Source organism: Terrapene carolina, unplaced genomic scaffold (assembly GCF_002925995.2).
Source record: "Terrapene carolina triunguis isolate 2854851 unplaced genomic scaffold, T_m_triunguis-2.0 Scaffold752, whole genome shotgun sequence".
Taxonomy (NCBI): domain Eukaryota; kingdom Metazoa; phylum Chordata; order Testudines; family Emydidae; genus Terrapene; species Terrapene triunguis.
The window spans coordinates 458,102-478,524 of NW_020665103.1; the positions used below are offsets into that span (position 1 = coordinate 458,102).

At 57.1% G+C, this 20,423-nt stretch overlaps 3 protein-coding genes across 3 annotated transcripts in view; all 3 read left to right on the forward strand.

The window, feature by feature from the left end:
• GNL1 (G protein nucleolar 1 (putative)) overlaps positions 1 to 1,877 on the forward strand; it is a 10,103-nt gene extending 8,226 nt beyond the window's left edge. The window contains exons 11-12 of the mRNA XM_026660383.1: positions 12 to 152; positions 1,386 to 1,877. Of these exons, the coding sequence (XP_026516168.1) occupies positions 12 to 152; positions 1,386 to 1,690 (446 nt within the window). The 3' untranslated portion in view covers positions 1,691 to 1,877. The remainder of the gene's footprint in view (positions 1 to 11; positions 153 to 1,385) is intronic.
• Positions 1 to 7,398, forward strand: part of LOC112125057 (E3 ubiquitin-protein ligase TRIM39-like) — a 261,459-nt gene extending 254,061 nt beyond the window's left edge. The window contains exons 7-10 of the mRNA XM_026660394.2: positions 5,462 to 5,562; positions 5,709 to 5,791; positions 6,024 to 6,155; positions 6,806 to 7,398. Coding sequence (XP_026516179.1) covers positions 5,462 to 5,562; positions 5,709 to 5,791; positions 6,024 to 6,155; positions 6,806 to 6,963 — 474 coding nt within the window. The 3' untranslated portion in view covers positions 6,964 to 7,398. The remainder of the gene's footprint in view (positions 1 to 5,461; positions 5,563 to 5,708; positions 5,792 to 6,023; positions 6,156 to 6,805) is intronic.
• A 5,546-nt stretch (positions 7,399 to 12,944) lies between these two features.
• On the forward strand, positions 12,945 to 17,142 carry LOC112108171 (acetylcholinesterase-like). Its single transcript, XM_026660396.2, has 4 exons — positions 12,945 to 13,053; positions 14,166 to 15,642; positions 16,507 to 16,673; positions 16,994 to 17,142. The coding sequence occupies exons 2-4, from the start codon at positions 14,174 to 14,176 to the stop codon at positions 17,047 to 17,049; spliced, it is 1,692 nt and encodes a 563-aa protein (XP_026516181.1). The 5' UTR covers positions 12,945 to 13,053; positions 14,166 to 14,173; the 3' UTR covers positions 17,050 to 17,142.
• Positions 17,143 to 20,423: the final 3,281 nt, after the last annotated feature.

Genomic DNA, 20,423 nt, shown 5'->3' on the forward strand with positions numbered 1-20,423 from the left:
TCTTTCCCCAGCCTGGGCCGAGAAGCGCGGTTACAAGACGGCCAAAGCGGCTCGTAACGACGTGTACCGAGCTGCCAACAGCATCCTGCGGCTGGCGGTGGACGGGCGCCTCTGCCTCTGTCTGCGGCCTCCCGGCTACTCCACTCAGAAAGGTACTGGGATGGGGAGGGGACTGCCTTCCCAGGGCATTGTGAGTATTTACCCAGCATCCCTCTGGGAGTCTGGGCAGGAGGACCAGATCCTACCGATCCAATGGAAGGTTGCCTATAATGGCCACGGGAGGGGGAGTAGCCAATGGCAAGTCGTGTTGGGCTAGTGATTTTTCTACCCCGCTTGCCCCCCTCAGGGAAAGGCAGGAATGGCTGGGAATTCACTCCAGTGACTTGGCACCATCCTCTATGACAGAATTTTAACCTCAGCCCCTGAGCGAAAGGCTGATGAGTTTTTAAGGCTCGTTTATCCCGATATCCAACCTATTCAGAATTCTAAAATCCTTCCCTCTCCACCTCGGCGATTATTGATGCTGTTGCTATTTTAGAGCAAGATCCAACGGCTGGAAGTTGACGCCAGACAGATTCAGGGTAGAAAGACGTACGTTTTGAACAGTGAGGGGCATTGGGGCAATTTACCAAGGGCCGTGGTGGGTCACGGGCAGCTTTTAAATCAACATTGGATGTTTTCAAAGGGCTGCTCTGGTTCACACGCTTAAACCAGGGCCTGTGTTATGCAGGAGGTCAGGCGAGAGGATGTTGGCCTGGGAATTCGTTAATGAAGTTAGCGAGCAATGATTTTCCCCAAGGAGTAGTTTAGGATCAGTTCATAAACTCGCTGATGGGCCATGTGCTGAAGACCGTTACATCCATAGTTACTCATTGCTAAGGAGTCTCCGCTCCTTTGAATTCAAAATAAGTTTACGAATGATAATCCGTAGTAGTTAACAGTGACTGCTTTCTTTGTTCTCGCCACAGAAGTGTGCTGTATAAATATGTTACAGTTCATGTACTCGTGTGTTATGGTGAGTGTGTGTGTGTGCACATATAGAAAATCTAAGAAATGAGTGAAAATCAGAATTACCATTATGCAGGAAATTCTGACATTTTGCTTTTTTTTTTCTTTTTATATTGAATCAGGTTGAAAAATCAAAAAATTTTTGCTGATGGGTTTGGGGTCTAGTGGTTACAGCAGAGGGTCTGGGTGTCAGGACTCCTGGGTTCTATCCCCAGCTATGGGAGGGGAGTGGGGGTCTCATGGGTTAGAGCAGGGGGGGCTGGGAGTCAGGATCCCTGGGTTCTAGTCCTGGCTCCGGGAGGAGAGTGGGGTTTAGTGGTTAGAGCATGGCGGTGTACCCTCACAGCCCATCCCTGACCATCCGTCTGTCCCCTCAGCCATGTGGGAGCACCATCCCGAGACAGCAGAGATCGCCGCCCTGCAGGAGGCTCACCGCAAGCACAGCCGGCGCAGTTCAGAGGAAGAGGAGGAGGAGGAGGAAGAGGAGATATCCAGCTCTGGGGAGGAGGAGGATGAGGAGAAGGACCGTGATGCTGATGAGGAAGAGGAGGAGGAGGAAGAGCCAGCTGCCTCCAGTGGAGGAGGGAGCAGCGCCCCAGCCCAGGCCCCACCCAGGAGGGTGCTGAAGGGGAAACTCTCAAGCCGGAACTTGTTTGCTTTGCTGGGGGAGGATGAATGTTAGTGGCTCCCCCTGCTGGACAGATTGAGAAAAGGGGGGGGGGAGGAGGGCCTGGCTACAGGCTCCACCCCCTGCCCCGGCTACAGGCTCCGCCCCCTGCCCTGGCTGAGCTCCGCCCCCCCCCCATTCTCCATGTTCATTCCAATGCTCTATAGCCTCTGTATATGAATAAAGGTGATGTTTATTTCCAGACCCCGCCTCCGTCATTGACCGGGACACTGGTCTCCCTCCCTAGCCATTGGTCCATCTATCCTGGGATCTCCACCGCCCTGCTGCATCACACCAATGGGTCATCAAGCCTAGTATCCTGCCTCTTCAGATAAGACCCGTGGGACCACCTAGCCTGATCCCACCTTCCCTGATCAGATCCATGGGTCCATGTAGCTCAATATCCCAGCCTGGTCCTTGGTGCCCTGGCTCAGAGCCGTGGTCTCTGCTCGGGCCTGTTCATTTTGGATCATTTCTATCTATCAAAAAGGCTTGTTCCTTTTAGTCTTCAAACCTTGGTTTTGCTGCAGAAGCATCCTGCTCCCCATTTTCCTGTGGAACTCCCTACCAAAATATTCTCGCCCATACTGCTCATGGAAGTAGAGAGCAAAGGATAACTCAGTATTACAGCCCATGCGTTGGATCCCTTCAGCTGTTTATTTTTCCAGGAGTTTCTTCCGATCGCCTCAGGGCATCCTCCCAGCCTGCCCTGGGGCAACTGTTGAACTTCAGCCTGATCGTTGTGTTTATTGTGCGGCTTTGACACATCCAGCAAATCACCAAGAGGGCTTAGTATTAGACGTATTAGGGCAACACGTAGAGGCCACAGCTGAGATGAGGGCCCCGTTGTGCCAGGCGCTGCACAGACACACAGCGAGAGACGGTCCCTGCCCCAGCTGAGATCAGGGCCCTGTTGGCCTGGGCACTGCACAGACACAGGGTCATTCTCGGATCTGATGGAACAGACAGGAGTGAGGTGGAGAAACCGGGGGAAATGCACTGTGAAGCAGAGAGCCACTCCCATGTGCAAGCAAATGCTGGCTTTGCTGAAATATCTGCTCCAGAGGTGGAAGCGAGGACCGATCTCTGGGGCTGTGTTTGGGCAGCATTGCAACCCCTTTCCCCTCGGGCAAATTGGTCACCTGGGACTGACCACCCTTGCCCCTTGTCTTGTTCGAAATACTCCATTGGGAGTGCCCTGACAGCAGCCCAAAGCAGGGGCGCCGGAATTACTGGCCTTAAGTGCGAGCGACTGGCGGGGTGGGCCTCAGGGCGAAGAGGCAGCATCAGGGTGGGGCCTTGGGGGGATGGGATGGTATGAGGGGATGATGCCATGGTTTGGGTGCCAATGGCCTCCCCACTTTTAGGGACCTTCCGTCGCCCCTGGCCCAACGGCCGCATCCAAAGCGCTCATAAATTTGCATCAGTTTTTTTTTTTTAAATCAGCAAGTCAATGCAGATGCCCGTGATCTTCGCCGGTGCTTGTATCTTCCCCGCCAGTTCTGAGATGCAGCCACCTCTGGGGTGGGGCAGCTGGGGAAACAGTTGCATGATGACGCTGCATAGGCATCACTCATCCAGCTCTGAGATGCAGCCACTTCTGGGGTGGAAGGCAGCAGCTATTTAACTACCACAATTTAGGACAAGAAGGGATGGGGGAATCCTCCTAAATCCAATGATAACCACAGGATGAATGCCAGGGATGGCAATACATATTTGCCTCAGCTGGGATCGAGCCAATGCAATGCAGTTAATCCAGCCTTGCAAAAAAAGGAACCAGCCATATACAGTATTATCTGAAATTAGGCAAAGTAAAAGTGCCCCCTACTGAGCCCTCGCCCCACTCCCTGCAACACAGTGCCCCCTTGGGGGTCAGCGCTGGCTGCCAGAGCAGAGCGCCCCCTGCTGGAGGGAGGGGGAATGGCCAGCAGAGGGCCAGGGCTGTGCTGAGTCTCGGCTAGGGGGAAGAGAGCAGTGGGGACCCGAGGGGGCAGGTGCAGGAGGAAGGGGTGTGTCTCCCCCCCCCCCCCCAGCGCCCCATGGTGTGCGGCAGAGCCAGGCAGGCTGGGGAACTACATTTCCCAGAGGTCTTTGCTGCTGCTGCAGTTACGTCAGCGGGGGGGCTCGGCTGGGCAGGAAGAGGCTGCGGCTGCTGGTGTCTCCATGTGACTGAGGTCCGGGGCAAACGGGGGAGGGGGGAAATAAAAGGGGCTGGCGGGGTACTGCCGGGAAGGGGATCTAGGGGGGCGGGAGGAAGAAGGTTGGGGGGCTGTGAGAGGAAGGGGATCTAGGGGGGCTGGAGGAAGAAGGTTGGGGGGCTGTGAGAGGAAGGGGATCTGGGGAGGGGGCTGGCAGGGGAAGCGATAAGGGTCTGTGGGAAGGGGCTGCCGGGGAGGAGGTGGGCTGGGGATTTGCAGGGGAGGGAGATGTGGGGAGGGACTGGCAGGGGAAGCGATCGGGGTCTGGGGAAGGAGCTGAGATGGGGGTTTAACGAGGAGGTGGGGGATGTTCTGTTGGGGGTGATCTGGGGGGAGCAGGTGTAACCCTACAAGGGTGTGTGTGGGGGGGGGCAAGGGGGTAGCAGGGCCCATTCTGGTATGGGGGGGGGGCTGTTGTCCCTCCTGGAAGAATAACAAAGCCCGGGAGCCCCCTGTCTTTTGGGGACAGATCCCAGCTCTGTGTGTGGTGGGGAGTCACTAGAAATGGGGTGGTGGTGGTGGGGGGGTGGATTGTGAAAACGCCCCCACCCGGGGTAATTGGTGGAGGCAGCATGGAGCCAGCTGGGGGAGGGGCAGCTAACAGCCCCTTAGGGGACTGGCTGCCCCCCCTCAAGTATTTTCCCCCATTCCAGATCTGCCTCCCACAGCGATGTCGGCCCAGGTGAAGGATAAAGAGGCTTTCCAAAGGCTCAGCTTCCTCTACCAGGTGAGGGTGGTGCCCCCTAGTGCTGGGATCCCAGTGGGAACGGGGGTTACACCCCCCCAAGTGCAGGAGTACTCAAATTGGGGGTTGCCCCTCAGGGGGTCGTGAGGTTATTACATAGGGGGTCACGAGCTATCAGCCTCCACCCTAAACCCTGCTTTGCATCCAGCATTTCTAATGGTGTTAAATATATTTAAAAGTGTTTTTAACTTATAAGGGGGATCACACTCAGAGGCTTGTTATGTGAAAGGGGTCACCAGTACAAAAGTTTGAGAACCACTGCCTAAGAGAGACCCTGGGAGCAATTCCCCCTAGTCCCAGGGGTGGGGGTCTCTGTGGGGCCTGAGGAGGGGGGATTTCTGGGGCTCCCCCCAGGATTCCTGAATAGACCATGGGGCAAAGAGGGTTGGTGTGTCTGTGTGTGGGGTGGGGGCGGGGAGGATTGGAGGAAGATGGGATTGGGGGGATTGGTAGGGCAAGGGGGTCATGTGGAGCTGGGGGAGGTGGGGGGAGTGATATGGGACTGGGGGAGGGGAGGTTGGATGGAGATGGGGCTGGGGGAGGGGGAAATCGGTGGGAGGGAGGACTGGTGGGGGGAGATGGGGTTGGGGGATCAGTGAGACTGGGGGAGGGGGGTTCAGTGGAGCTGGGGGTAGCGACATGGGGCTGGGGGAGGGGGGATCAGTAGGATAACATGGGCGAGGGGGTAATGGTGGGGTGACATGGGGCTGGGGGGAGATCAATGGGGAGGGGAGAGCCATGTGGGGCTCGGGGAGGGGAGGGATTGGGGGTGACATGGAGCAGGGGGAGATGTGGGGCTGTTCCCCTCACTCTGCATCTCTTTTCCCCCTGCCCACCCCGCAGGCGGCTCACTGTGTCCTCGCCCACAACCCCGAGAACCAGGAGCTGGCGCGATTCTACTGCCACGCGCAGCGCAGCATCAGCCGCAGGCTCGTCCTGAGACAGTGAGTGTCGGGATACGGGGCCTTTCCCCTCTAGGGAGTGCTGGCTCCCATCTGGCCCCAGGGGGCGGGGACTGGGCCATGGGGCCTTTCCCCTCTAGAGGCCCATCTCCCCAGGCCCAGCCCCTGTCTGTGTTTCCCCCCGCCAGAGACCCCTCGGTGAAGAGAACCATCTGCAAATCCTGCTCCTCCCTCCTGGTCCCTGGAGTCAGCTCCACGGTGCGCCAGAGAAGTGAGTGCTGCCCCCTAGTGGGGTGGGATCAGTACTGCTCTGGGTGGCTGGGAGCCCAGACTCCTGGGTTCTATCCCTAGCTCAGGGAGGGGAGTGGGGTCTAGTGGTTAGAGCAGGGGGGGGCTGGGAGTCAGGACCCTGAGAGGGCAGTGGGGTCAGGTGGCAAAGCCTCTCCCCATGCATGCCTGTCTGTGCCTGGTCCCTGACTCCTTGCCCCTCCCCCTCCCCCCAGGGCGCCGCGGCCGACGCTGGTCAGTCATACGGTGTCTCTGCTGCGGCCAGACCAAGCGTTTCCCAAGTAACCCCGCGTACAAGCTGTGGGCGGAGCAGCCTGAGGCTCTGCTGGAGAACCAGCCCCAAGCTGGTGAGAGGGGGCAGCATCCAAAGGGTTAATGGGGGCGGTGTGGGGCTGGAGCCCCTGAATGGGGGAGTGGGGCATCTGGAGGCAGGGCTCAGCAGGGAGGATTGGGGGGGGGGGTTGCCGGGCTCTGGATTGTTTTGTCACTGTGTGTGGGGGGGTGGGGGAGGCTGGATTGATCTGGGGGGGATTGGGAGGGATTGGTCAGAGAGGGGTATGGATGGGGGGGGGAGCCGGGATTGGTCTGGGGGGTGAAGCTCGCATCAGTTGGGCGGGGGGATTGGAGGGAGGAGGAGCTGTGGGGGTTGGTCAGAGCTGGGATCGGTCCATGGGGAGTTTGTGGGGGGGGGGAAGCTGGGATCAGCCAGGAAGGGATCGAGTCGGGGAGGAGCTGGGGTTGTTCTGAGAGGGGTATGGACTGGGGGGGAACTGGGATTGGTATGGGGAGAAGATGGGATTGGACTGGGGGGGACTTTGGGGAGGGGAATCTGGGATCAACCTGGGAGGGGATCTGGGGGTGGGGGAGGAGCTGGGGTTGGTGGTGGGGGGTTAGCCGTGTAGGGGGGAATATCAGGATCAAGGGGGGGAGGGGAGAATTTGAGGGCAGGGGAGCAGTGGGAATTTCCTGCATCTCCATCTCATCTCTTCCCCTCCAGACCAGAAACCTGCAGCCCCCCAGGATCCCCCGAAGGAGCCCTCAGCACAGAAGGCCAAAACCCCCAGTGTGACCTCCGGTCTCCAGAGCCGCCCCACCCCGCAGGGGACTACAGAGGCTGGGACCCGGGTGGGGAAAGGGGGCCCAAGCAGGAGGTGACCTCCGGGGATGGCCGTGAGCAGGGGCCAGTGGCTTGGGGCCTGATCCCAGTGGGGGGTGGCAAGGACAGGCCTGGGGCAGGTTTTAGGAGACTCCGTTCGTAAGAGAGGTGCCAAGACTGATTTGAAAAGGGGGAGGAAGAGAAATGACCCCCTCGAAACTATCCACTCCTGGGGCACTGGCTGGCTCAGGGGGTGGGGAATGGGATACGGGGCCTTTCCCCTCTGTGGGGCACCAGCTCCCACCTGGCCCCAGGGCGGGGGACTGGCTGGCTCAGTGGGGCAAGGAACGGGACGTGGGGCCTTTCCCCCACTCGGGGGTGCCAGCTCCGATCCAGCCCAGGGCAGGGGACTGGCTGGCTCAGGGGGTGGGGAATGAGACATGGGGCCTCTAGGGAGCGTCGGTTCTGATTTGGTGGTTTTTTTGGGACCCTGGTCTATTTATAAACGTACAATCAAATTGCATCTCCGTGTGCATATTTAGAAGCACATTTCCTGCCTCCGCATCTTTTATTGGCTTAAAACAAGCTGGTGGGAGGAGGGACCGTAATGGACGATACCCCTCTAGGATTACGTGTAGGGGAAGGGGGGAATACAGTGGAGGGGACTCCTGGGGGGGCGGTTCAAGGACAGAGGGACTATATGGTCCTGGCTAGACTTGATGGGGGGCTCGTGGGAGAAACAGTCTACCATTACCAGTGGGAATACTAGGGACTGGGACGTCCCATGAGAAGCGTTTGCTCCCCTGGCTGGTTGGCCGTGGCACTTCTTGCTTGGCCCCAGTTCGCTTTCCGGTTTGAGCCGTCAGCTGGTTGGGGTGTTACCGGCACAAAGTTCTGTTACACACTGTAGGGCACCCACCTTTACCCAGTTCCTCGGGCTCAAGGCGCAATCCTCTTAATTTAGGCACCCACTTTTACCTGGTCCTAAGGCTCCAGGTGAAAGGCACCTAACTTTACCCCTCCATGGGCTCTGGGCTCTACTCCTCCAAGGGCTCTGGGCTAACACCCTTTCCGTGTGGGCTCAGGGCTTAATCTTTTGCAGGTTTATGGGGTCTTTTACCAGTGAAAGAGCTTTACACAGTAATATCCTACGTAACCTCTATTTATTAACAATCACCAAAAACCAGACTGCTCACGCTACACATACAGTGCTCACCACTCCCAACAAGACAAATGAACTTTTCCTGATGGCCAGTCAGGATCAGGTAGGGTGACCAGACAGCAAGTGTAAAAAATCAGTACAGGGTGTGGGGGGGTAATAGAAGCCTATATAAGAAAAAGCCCCCAAAATCAGGATTGTCCCTATAAAATCGGGACATCTGATCACCCTAGGATCAGGTCCATCTGGGGGACTCCAGTTTCTGCACGGCGTCATTGGCAGAGCGTTGAGGTCTGACAGCTCTGTTCTTTGGGGCTGTGTCCTGGAGTTGGTTCCCCAAGAACTTTCTTTTGGACCCCAGTTTATATAGTGAAACTTGAGCCCTGCTTAGTTATATCTTAACCAATCAATATACTAAAATTTTACTAACCAATCCTAACAAAATTCTCTCACCAGTCCTACCCCACCACCTTCATTAATTTACACCTAGCAAAATGAATTATGTAACAGACAGAAATAATCAAAGAACCGGACAGAGCTCATCCAGACAAACAATAGGGAAGTGGGGACCATAAAGACAAAACAATAAAGAAATGAGGATTCCACAACTATTGATAAGTGGTTTCTTGTCAGACAGAATGCCATCAAACGAAGTTTTCTTTAACCATCTTAAGAGCTGTTTCTTTATCTGGCAATAGTAGGTGCCATTAGGACAGGGTCTCCTTAACAGCCTGATATTACATCGTTTTAATGTAATTTAGATGGAATGTGAGGATGTGACTTCCTGCTTCTCCGCTGCTCTTTTAATCTGGCTGCAAACGGAGGCTTTAGGCCTTGCAATATGGCTGCAGACAAAGGCCTTATCCTTCCAGGGGCTTTTCTCCCCAGGGCTGGGGTCCTCTCACGTGGCGGTGCTGCGGCACTGCAGGTGGGAAGCTGAAGGCGGGGAGCAGAAAGCAACAGAGCAAGGGAAGAGAAAACCATACAGGAGCTTACGTGGCTGTGTGGTGCTGGATGTCTTAGTAACCCTAACACTCGGCTGGCTCCCTCTGGGGACAAAAATCCCTTAATCTGGTTTGCTCCCGGGGTCCCGGAAGCTGAGATAAGGGGAGATGGCCAGGTGGGGGTGGATATATGAGCTGGGGGATGAGAATGAGTCTTTTATTTTTTTCAAAGTCTCTTTTTAAGCAGCCCCCCAAATAGGAGTACAGGTGGGGGACAGTTTCTCCTCATTATTTTGGCCACCAATGAAATCCATTTCCGGAAGGCCACGTTCGCATAGGTAACTTTGTTCCCACATTTACTTGTTTGTTAAGTATGACCTCACCACAGTCAGTGATTTGCATGAGTAGGGCCCCTGCTGTCTGGACTGATTCAATTTTTGTGTCTGGTTTTTCTTGCACCTGTTCCTAACATGGTGCGTTTATTGAAAAACAACTAGACTTATATTTCATGGTCAATTCTCTGCCGAGCAAACCATCCTAGGTTAGCGTGACCTCTGATAAACTTTCCCAGACGTCTCACAATTAAACTTCCAACTGGGGTACATTTTTTAGGTCCCGTGATCACAACAGACCCCAAAGATGCTTAATTCAAGAAGGTCCTTAATGCAGCACATTGTCACAAACTCCACCCTCCTCCCGGAGTCAGGAAGAGAACACAGGAGCTGGGGATAGAACCCAGGAGTCCTGGCCCTCAGCACCCCCTGCTCTAACCACTAGCCCCCACTCTCCTCCCAGAGCTGGAGATAGAACCCAGGAGTCTTGACTCCCAACCCTCCCTGCTCTAACCCACTAGACCCCACTCCCCTCCCTTCCCCTCCCAGAGCCACTGACTGAGCATGGGGTCCAGGGGGGAGGGGGCTGTGTTTTCATGACCCCTTTTTCCAGGTGAGGCCAGCACAAAAAAAGGAAGGCAAAAGGGCCAGAGTCCCTAGAAAATGTTTGTGTAGGGTCACCCGTGACGCACACACACACACACACACGTGTGTGCGTGTGATTTGTGTGTGTGTCAGAGGGAGTGAGACTGGGAAATACACGAGCCGTGCCCCCACCTAATTCAGGGTGGTTCAGAGCAGTGTTCTGGCCCCCTTGATCCTGCCCCGTGCCCAACTGGGGATGACACATTTCAGTCCCGGCCAAGCGGCAGATCCATGGCAGGCTGCCTGGTCTGTTTGGTACCCATCCTCTGTCCTGCCCGCAAGGGAGTTTGCTAACCCCGGTCAATACAGCAGGCAGGGGGGTGGGGGCTCTCCCCACACAGTCAGTGCTGGCCCCCGGACCCCCACAGGGGGCTGCCTGCTCCTCTCCCTGCTGGGCCCGGGCCTGCCTCCAATGACCACACCGTGGAGTTCACCACCAGCAGCCCCAGCTGGGGCAAGCGCCTCCCGGCCGGCTCCGACAACAGGGCCAGCCTTCCTGGGTGTCCCCTAGGCTGAGCCCCAAAGTGCTTCCCCACCAGCCCTGGAGCCGCGTCCTGGAGGCCAGCACCTGCCATAACGCCTGCCAGAGGAGGATATAGGTGTTTTTAGCTGTGTGGACGGGGCCAACTGGGCATCCAATGGTGCCACCACCCAAGACCTGCCTCTTCCTCAATGGCTGGGTGCCGCATCCCGGCTCCCACCCTGGTCTGAATCCCCCAGTCGGTCTCCCTGGACGCCAACAACCGGTGCATCCCAGCCGTCCCTGAGAACGGGCTCGCGGCCTCCGCGAGCTACCGGCTGGGGGCGCCCTGGGGAACGCCGGCCTGTGGGATCCGCGCTGGCTGCAGGAGAACACGGCCGCCTTGGGTGGAGACCTGGCCCATTCCATACACTGTAGCCAGAGCGCTGGGGGGCCCTCTATTGGCTTCCTCACGGCACCCGCATTTGGGTGTGAGTGAGGCCGGAGGAGCCCGGGGTGAATGCCCCGGCGCTGGGCTGACAGGGATTTTAGGGGCAGTACAAATGCCAGCCGGAGCTGGGCCAGGCTGTTGCTCATAAAGGATTTGATGTTGGCTTGGAAACATGCTAACGCTCCTACAGCTTTGGGTTCAGCACTGACTGGGTGGAGAGTGCACCCCCTACTGAGCCCCCCTGGTACTGCACTGGGGCAGGGGGAGTGTGCCCCGTACTGACCCCTCCCCCCTGCAGCACAGCACCCCCTAGCATCGCCCTGAGGCAGTGCAGGAGTCTCCTTCCACTATCACCGCACCCCCAGGTGCAGGCTGCGCTAATTCCAAGGGGCCGGTGCGCCCAGCTGCCCACAGGTTTTGTCGGAGTGTGTGTGTGTCCCATCCACGCAGCCGCCTGCCTCGCCCGGGCTTAGCTGGCAGGCACAGGTCACCCTGCGCCAGCTGCTGCTCCGGCCACACGTGGGAGAACTAAACAGCCCAATGGGAGGGGGATCCTGCAGCCAATGGGGGAGATCACCCCTGGAAACCGCCCCCCCCCCATCTGTCATTTCACAGCGCTCCCCTCCAGCCTGCGGGGGCTGCTGCAGACTCTACAGCTAAGCAGACACAGCCCCGGGGAGGCAGGACGAGACCTCTCCCCTCACAAACACCCACTTCCCAGGCTGCCAGCCGGGCAGCTAACGCAGCACTCACAGGCTGCCTGAGGTGGCCACTAGATCACGCACTCCCACCCAGGCCAGGCCTCCAGCCATCCTACCCGGCCCCGGCCCGGCTCACCCCACGCCCCACCCTGCGGGGTATCCCCTTCCCCACACGCCCAGGGTGATGGCCCCGCAGGGCGGGGATGGAGCATCTGCTGCTGATTCATTAACCAGGCACCTGCTAATGAGCAGGTGAGGGAATCAAAGGAGTGAGTTCTCCCCCCCCGATCCCCAAGCCTCTCCTTCCCCCAGATGAACCCTGAATGTATTAAAGAACATTGGGCCTGCTGGCACGAGAGATATTTTGTGGATGCCACCCATGCAGTGGGGAGGGATGGGGGGACACAGGGGGATTATGCACATAGGGGTACAGCTCTGACTGCAGGCCCGCCCCCCCACTCTCCCACCCTGGGCTTTCTCCCTGCCCACCAACAAGCTATGCCAATGACTCACAAGCCTGACTCTTAGTTCACCTGCTATTTCAGCCCTGGGCGCCCCATCCCCTCCACAGCTCTATTGAGACCCCCTCAGTCCTGCTCCCCCTTCAGAACAATGGGCTCAGGCTCTCTGCAGACTCAGGCAGTGTTGCTGCTTCGGGCACACTTGGGGCAGCTTCCCCCCCTTTCAGAGTGATGGGCTCAGCTCTCTGCTTGCCCCAGCATGTCTCTGAAATGTGTTGTGGGGAGCTCAGCAGAGCCCGTGGGATCCTATTTTGAACAGAGATGAACAGACTCCTGGACGGCGGGCGGGGCGCCCTGCTGGCACCTCGAGAGGGCGGAGCTAGGTTGGTGGGCGAGGCTTGGCTTGTGGGCAGGGCTAATGAACATCTTCGCCTACCTCTTGTCTTTTTCCATTTCAAGCCCAAGACACAGCTGGAACCCTGACCCCTCAAGTGTAAAATGTCCCGTCCCTTCCCCCCAAAGGGGGCTTCCCTTCTGGTGCCACCAAAATCCAGCTGTGGGTTGAACTGGCTGTGGGATTTCCCCTTCACCTCCTGTTACCCCGCTGTTCCACCCTAGAGCCAGCTGCATCTCAGCAGCAGCGAGCGAGCCCAAGGCAGCTGTGCTGTGCGGCTGGGCCCCAGCTGCCCCACCCCAGAGGCGGCTGCATTTCCCAGTGAGCCTGTGACCCTGCTACCATACCCCAGAGGTGCCGAATTGGGTCTCTGAGCCCATGGACCCTGCCCTGGGATCCCTCCAGCCACCTTGAACCTGGGCCCTATGTGTGCACAGCCCAGCGAGCTTGCTGCTGCCAGGGTAAATAAACTGAGGTGGCTGCACCCTGGCTGGTGCTCTCAGCGCCAGAGACGAGAGCCGCTTGGCTCCAGCATCAGCAGATCCCCCGCTCGTGCTGAGCTGGGATCTGCAGTAGGAGCCACAGAGCCGTGCCTGCAGCAGGTGAGTCTGTGTAGCTGGGGGGGGGGTGTCCCTCGGGCTCCGCGATGGGCAGAGAGTGGTGTCAGGGGAGCTGGAATTGAGAACTCGATTGGTAACTTCCCAGCTAATACCCCTTCCACAGACCCCATGCTGAGAGCTGGGGATGGAACCCAGGAGTCCTGATGCCCAGACCCCACTCCCTTCCCCGAGCTGGGGAGAGAACCCAGGAGTCCTGACTCGCAGGCCCCTCTGTTCTAACCCATTAGACCCCACTCCCCTCCCAGAGCTGGGGCTAGAACCCAGGAGTCCTATCAATCAGGAATCAGGACTCCTGGGTTCTCTCTCCAGCTCTGGGCGGGGAGTGGGGTCTAGTGGATTAGTACGGGAGGGCTGGGAGCTGGGATGCCTGGGTTCTCTCTCCAGCTCCAGGAGGGGCAGGGGCGGCTCTATGTTTTTTGCCGCCCCAAGCACGGCAGGCAGGCGGCTTTCGGCGGCGCGCCTGCGGGAGGTCCGCTGGTAACGCGGACTCGGCGGCATGCCTGCGGGAGGTCCGCCGGTCCCGCGCCTTCGGCGTACCCGCTGCCGAATTGCCGCTGAAGCTGCGGGACCGGCGGACCTCCCGCAGGCGCACCGCCGAAAGCCGCCTGCCTGCCGCCCTCACGGCGACCGGCAGGCTGCCCCCCCACGGCTTGCCACCCCAGGCACGCGCTTGCTGCGCTGGTGCCTGGAGCTGCCCCTGGGGAGGGGGGCATGTGGATTTTTGTCCCAGCCTTTCAGCATTTCCCCCTGGCATTAAGGGGCCTCTTGTTGCAGAGGGAAATGGGCCAAAGGGCAAAGCCCAGTGATACAGATCTGAGAGCTCAGCGGAGAGCTGGAGCCAGGGGCGGGGTGGGGGTGACTGACCGGAGCCCGTGTTTACCAAAGGGGAGCCAGGCTTCCTGCTCGCATGGGGGTTTAAATAGGTTGGGCTGCAGCAGAGCAACTCCCCCAGCAGGGGCAGGGCCCCACATCCCATTCCCCACTCCCCGAGCCAGCCATTCCCCCGTGACCTGGGGTTGGATTGGAACCAGCGCCCCCTAGAGGGGAAAGGTCCCAGTTCCTTGTAACTCCCTCTGGGGGAGTTTCCCTTCCAGCTGCCGTGATGCTGGGACTCCTCCCTGCGCTCCCTTGCCTGCTCCTCCTTTCCCTGCCGGGCTTCAGCTCTGGCTCCGATGACGACGGCACCGTGGTGCTCACCACCAGCGGCCCCATCCGGGGCAAGCGCCTCCCGGCCGGCTCCAGCACAGTGACAGCCTTCCTGGGCATCCCCTATGCCGAGCCCCCCATGGGGGCCTTACGCTTCCAGAAACCACTTCCCCACCAGCCCTGGAGCCACGTCCTGGAGACCACCAGCTTTGGCAACGCCTGCCACCAGCCGCTGCTTACTGGTTACCCCGATGCCTATATGTGGACACCCAAAACGCTGCAGTCCGAGGACTGCCTTTTCCTCAACGTCTGGGTGCCCCATCCCCGGCCCCCCACGCCGGCCCCCGTCCTCGTCTGGATCCACGGCGGCGGGTTCTTCGTAGGTGCAGCCTCCTTGGAGCTCCAAGATGGGCGCTTCTTAGCCGCCACCGAGAACGTGATCGTGGCCTCCATGAACTACCGCCTGGGGGCGCTGGGCTTCCTGTCCCTGCCCCCGGCCGCCCCGGGGAACGCCGGCCTGTGGGACCAGCGCCTGGCGCTGCGCTGGCTGCGGGACAACGTGGCCGCCTTCAGTGGGGACCCAGCTCATTTGATGCTCTTCGGCCAGAGCGCTGGGGCCGCCTCGGTCGGCTTCCACCTCCTGTCCCCGGGGAGCCGGCCCCTCTTCACCCGCGCCGCGCTGCAGAGTGGTGCCACCACCGCTCCCTTGGCCTGGTTTAGCCCAGAAACGGCCAAGGAGATAGGTCGGGCACTGGGCCGTGACCTGGACTGCACCGATTTCAATGACACCGCCCTGGTGGGCTGCCTGCAGGGGAAGGAGCCGGGAGACTTTGGGAAACGCATTATGTCCATGCCTGGGTCCGTGCCGACCGTAGACGGGGATTTCCTCCCCGATGAGCCACTGAGACTCCTGGAGGCTGGGCACAGCCAGCCTATACCCCTCCTGGCTGGTGTCACGGCCAACGAAGGCTCCTACCTAATCATCAGTGCCCTTAACTTCACCAGGGTGAACGCCAGCCACATGAGCTGGGAGGAGCTACTGGAGGTGCTGAGGGTGACAATGCCGGGGCTGCCATGGGAGGGCGTCCAGGCGGCAGCAGAGCGGTACAACCAGAAGGGGCAGGGCTCGGCGTGGTACCACCGCACCATGGCTCACATCATCAGTGACTATCATGTGGTGTGCCCCATAGCCAAGACGGCTGGGCAGATGGCAGAGGCCGGCGGTCCCGTGTACGCCTACACCTTCACCCACCGCCCCAGTGGCTTGTCTTCCCCCAAGTGGATGGGGGTGCCACATGGCTCCGAGGTGCCCTACCTGTTCGGGACCCTGGCGTCCGTGGGGGGAGCCAATCACACGCACACGGAGGCCGAGGTGGCGCTGAGCCGCAGAGTGATGCGCTACTGGGCAGAGTTCGCCAGAAGTGGGTAAGGGAACTCCTAAGAAGTCGCAACCCTGAGTGCCAGCAGGCCTGGATCTACCTGCACTTTCAGCTTTGCTCCACAAAGCTGCATTCAAATTTGGTGTCCCCAGGACAGGCGGAATCCAGTCCTATCAATAATGGAATCAATTATTACTAGACCATAACACTCCTGTTTATTTCTTTTTCCCCAACCCCAATAGCTGCCATGCTAAATAAAACAATAAACTCCCCCTCTGAAATCTGATAATAACTTGGTCCTGACTAGCCAACCTGGGCCCATTGACTCCCAGGTTACGGTGAGCCATGCCTCCCAATCACTAACATCCTCTGGCTCTAAGCCTTTCCACCTCGTTCATGTCCCTGCGGTCACACAGCCAATGTGAGACAGATTGTGAGCGTGGAAGCTGGGGAAAGCCCTGATTGTGCAGCTGGGCGATACTACATGACACTTGGGATATCTATGCAAATTACACCTGCCAGCTGGTCCTGAGCCCTTCCCACTTCCCCATCGGAACCAGAGAACTGTATATCAGATCAACCTGGCAGCTGGCATGACAGCAGCCACCATTTCCCCACTTCACCAATAGAGGGCAGCCTGTGACTTCAGCCCATGAAGAACAACATGGCGGAGTGGCCATTTTGGAAGAGGACAAAACTGGGTTGTTTGGCTCTTGATCCTTCCTAGCTCGTGGGAAGCCTTAGTGAGACCTGGCTGGAGACTGTGGGTGGCTGGGTATGTCCCTGTCCCTCTCTGCTGCCACTTGGTGTAGTGAAGGTCACCTGGTCAGGGCATCCTCCTGTCTGCCCCCTTGTGGCTGGAATTCATTCCCTTCCCCCCTATGTTGACCATAGTTGCATTTCCCCCCAGGAACCCCACAGGGGCAGGAGGCAGCGGGCAGCAGTGGCCTCGTTACAATGCCACAGAGAAGAATTTTTTCCGTGTCGGAACGGAGCCGCCCCAGGTGGAGGGGACGTCGCCCGCCCGGCGCTGTGGCATCTTGACACCATTGGTCCCAGACTATCAGCGGTTCAAGGGTGAGTGTCACAATTTGGGGCACAATCCGGAGCAGTGAGGGGCTGTGTCACCCAGTAACCCTTAGTGCCTGAGCTAGCCAGTCCCCACAGCCTGGGATGGATTGGAGCCGGTCCCCCCCAGAGGGAAAAGGACTACATAATATGCTCCCATCAGCCAGTTTCCGCTTGCCATAGAGATGGGGGATATTCTGGCCTCCAGGCAAAATCTGGGGGGAGCCCTCCCATCCGTGGGCCTCTGACATTCACATGCCTGGGCTGCCACTTGACTCTAGGCCCGGCTTTTTAGTGATGGGACAGTAACCTCCATACCTCTCTCTTAGCCCAGCCCAAAGGAACTGCTGAACCAGCAGGGGAGACAGAACGTCTGGAGGACTGAGCACCATGGAGAAACACAGGATCTTCAGCAGGAAAAGCCCAGACCCCCTCCGCCATCTCAGCTATGGGAGTTAGGCCCAGATTCTCATGGGTATTTAGGGCCTGGTCCACACTAACCCCCCACTTCGGACTAAGGTACGCAAATTCAGCTACGTTAATAACGTAGCTGAATTCGAAGTACCTTAGTCCGAACTTACCGCGGGTCCAGACGCGGCAGGCAGGCTCCCCCGTCGATGCCGCTTACTCCTCTCGCCGAGCTGGAGTACCGGCGTCGACGGCGAGTACTTCCGGGATCGATCCCAGAAGATCGATTGCCTGCCGCCGAACCAGGAAGTAAGTGTAGACGTACCCTAGGTGTCAAATGGGAGTTCGCTGCCTAAATAGCTTTGAGGATCTTGGCCTAACTCTCCCAGCTGGGCGTCGGTAGCATTTTTGTTGTAGTAATGCTGGCCGGCCACTAGATGGAGACAAGATCTGGCACACTCATCCCTCTTCCTAGCATCCCTACAGTGATACCTTTATGTGCAGTATATAAATAGGCCACTAGATGTCACTGTGGAGGGGAAGCTGTCCCCTGGTCAACAGTGGAGACAAAGGAGGGTTGCGATTGCATTTTGAAATCTCTGCTTGCCAGTGCATCAAGTTAATAGCCAAAGTTAGCTGGCTCAAAGCCCTGCTTTGTCAGTGCAATAAATTCGTTAGACTACAACAGTGCTAATTCATTGCTGCTTTACCAGGGCGTTACCAGCATTAACTCACAACACTGAGCTAATTTTCTTTTTCGCAAGTGAGGCTCACAACAGGTTTTAGGCAAAACAAATCCAAGCATAACTTAAGGGGTCAGCCCAATGGTCCAGCTAGCCCAGTATCCCGTCTTCTGACAATGGCTGGCGCCAGATGTTTCCGAAGCACTGACAGAACAGGGCAATTAGTGAGTGATCCATCTCCTGTTGTCCAGTCCCACCATCTGGCAGTCAGTGGTTTAGGGGCACCCAGATCGTGGGGTTGCGTCCCTGACCATCTTGGCTAATAGCCATTGATGGACCAATCCTCCATGAACTTATCTAATTATTTTTAAACCCAATTATACTTCTGGCCTTCACAACATCCTCTGGCAATGAGTTCCACAGGTTGACTGTGCGTTGTGGGAAGAAATACTGCCTTTTGTTTGTTTAAACCTGCTGCCTATTCATTTCATTGGATGATTCCTGGTTCTTGTGTTATGTAAAGGAGTAAATCATTCCTTATTCACTTTCCCCACACCCTTTAAGATTTTATAGACGGCCCTCATATTCCTCCTCCCTTGTCTCTGGCTAAGCTGAACAGTCCCAGTCTTTTGAAATCTCTCTTCTTATGGAAGCCGTTCCACACTCCTCATCATTTTTGTTGCCTTTCTCTGTACCTTTTCCAGTTCTCATATATCTTTTTGGAGAGGGGGTGACCAGAACTGCACACAGTATTCAAGCTGTGAGTGTACCATGGATTTATAGAGTTGCATTATATTTTTTGCCTTAATATCTGTCCCTTTCCTAACGATTCCAAATATTCTGTTAGCTTTTTTAAACTACTACTGCACACTGAGCAGATGGTTGCAGAAACCTCTCTACAATAACTCTAAGATCTCTTTCTTGAGGGGTAACAGCTAATTTAGACCCTCTCATGTTAGCTATAGAGTCGGGAATGTTTTTCAGTATTTATTATTTCTAGATCCATTTTTTTCACTGTACATTATTGAGCCCCTCCTTTAAAACATTCCTATTATTAAAATAAAACTACAAAACAAGCCCCCTAAGACACCATTAGTTGGGTCTCACTATCCAACACGGGCCCACTCATTCCCAGGTTAGGGTGGGCCTTTTTCACCATTCACCAGTTCTCACGCTTGCTGCCGCATTCGTATCCTTGCAGTCACATGGCGAAGGTGACAAAGATCGTGAGTGTGGAACACAGGGAAAACCACGACTGTGCAGCTTTGGGTGCTTGGAGGAGATGCAAATATGGAGATCCTCGGAGGTACATGCAAATTACACCTGCTAACAGGGCAGGAGCACCATCCTTTTCCCCCGTTCCCTCATGGGGGAGCTAGAGAATGGTGCATGCAAATTAGCCCAGCAGCAGGTAGGAAGGTGGCCTCCACCCTCCATTTCACCTCCAGAGGGAGCCAAAGAGCTGCTCGTCCCACAGGCCGACTCAGCCATTTTTGCTATAGGCAACATCCCTGCTACTTGCCCATTTGCACTTCTGTGAGCAATGGGAGGTGGTGGACATATTTACAAGGAGCAGCCTCACTGTAGCCTGCAAGGGACCTAAGCAGATGGCGGCCATTATAACTCAGTGCAACTTGTAGCTTCACTAACATCAAGAATAATAGGACTGTGGCCATTCTGAGTGAGGGCATAGTGTCTTCAGCGTCCTTGTGAACAATGGGATGTGGTGGCCATCTTTGCTAGGGGCAGCCTCACTTCTACTAGCAAGGACTGTAGGCAAATGGCAGGCATCGTAATTCGGGACAGGTTGTGGCTTCAATTGCACTGAGAACAATGAGAGATGGTGGCCATCTTCAGTCAGGGCAACATGTGCCTTCATCCTATGTAGAAGGATGTGAGATGGCAACCATCTTAACTGAGAGCAAAGTGTGGCGTCAGCCTTCCTCCCAGTTTAGATCCTCCTGTCCATGCCCCCATGTTTCCCTACCACCCTAGTGTCCTTCCCTGGTCTGCCATATCCCGCTGGGCCCACACTGCCCTTCTGAGAACACAAAGGATGCCCATCTTCCCTGAAGGCAGCCTGGCTTCAGTCCCATTGAAAACAATGGATAATGGTAGCCATCTTTACTAAGGGCAGCCTCAGAGCCATCTAGAAGGGCTGTAAGCCAATGGCAGCCATCATAATTGAGGGCAGCCTGTGGCTTCAGTCTCATTGAGAACAATGGGAGGCAGCTGCTAGATTTATAAAGGGCAACCTGTAGCATCACCCCATGTGAGGTGAACTGGACGCAGCAGCCATCCTAACCGAGGGCAGCCTGTGGCTTCACTTTCATTGGGAACAACAGTGGATGGCAGCCATTTTGGAAAGGGGCCAAACTTGGCGAGTTAACTCCTAACGACCCCTGTGTGCAGCTGGAGCATGTTCCTGCCCCTGCCCGTACTCTGTGGGGTGTGTTGAAATTCTCCCCAAGAGCCCCATGGGGATAGGGAGGAGAGCAGGAAGCAGTGGCCCCTGCAATGACCCCATGGAGCAGAACTTCTTCTGCCTCAGCACAGAGCCACCCCAGGTGGCTTCTTGGCATCACTGCTCAGTGAGCATCAATGAGGTGAGAGGACAGCAGCCCTAAAGGGGAAAGGCCCCATGTCCCCCCATCCCTCTGAGCCAGCC

Excerpts from the sequence above, each read along its gene's own strand:
- LOC112108171 (XM_026660396.2), top strand. The coding sequence starts at position 14,174 with ATGCTGGGACTCCTCCCTGCGCTCCCTTGCCTGCTCCTCCTTTCCCTG. Across the intron at positions 15,643-16,506 it reads GCAGAGTTCGCCAGAAGTGG|GAACCCCACAGGGGCAGGAG; the intron begins GTAAGGGAACTC and ends ATTTCCCCCCAG. Across the intron at positions 16,674-16,993 it reads AGACTATCAGCGGTTCAAGG|CCCAGCCCAAAGGAACTGCT; the intron begins GTGAGTGTCACA and ends CCTCTCTCTTAG.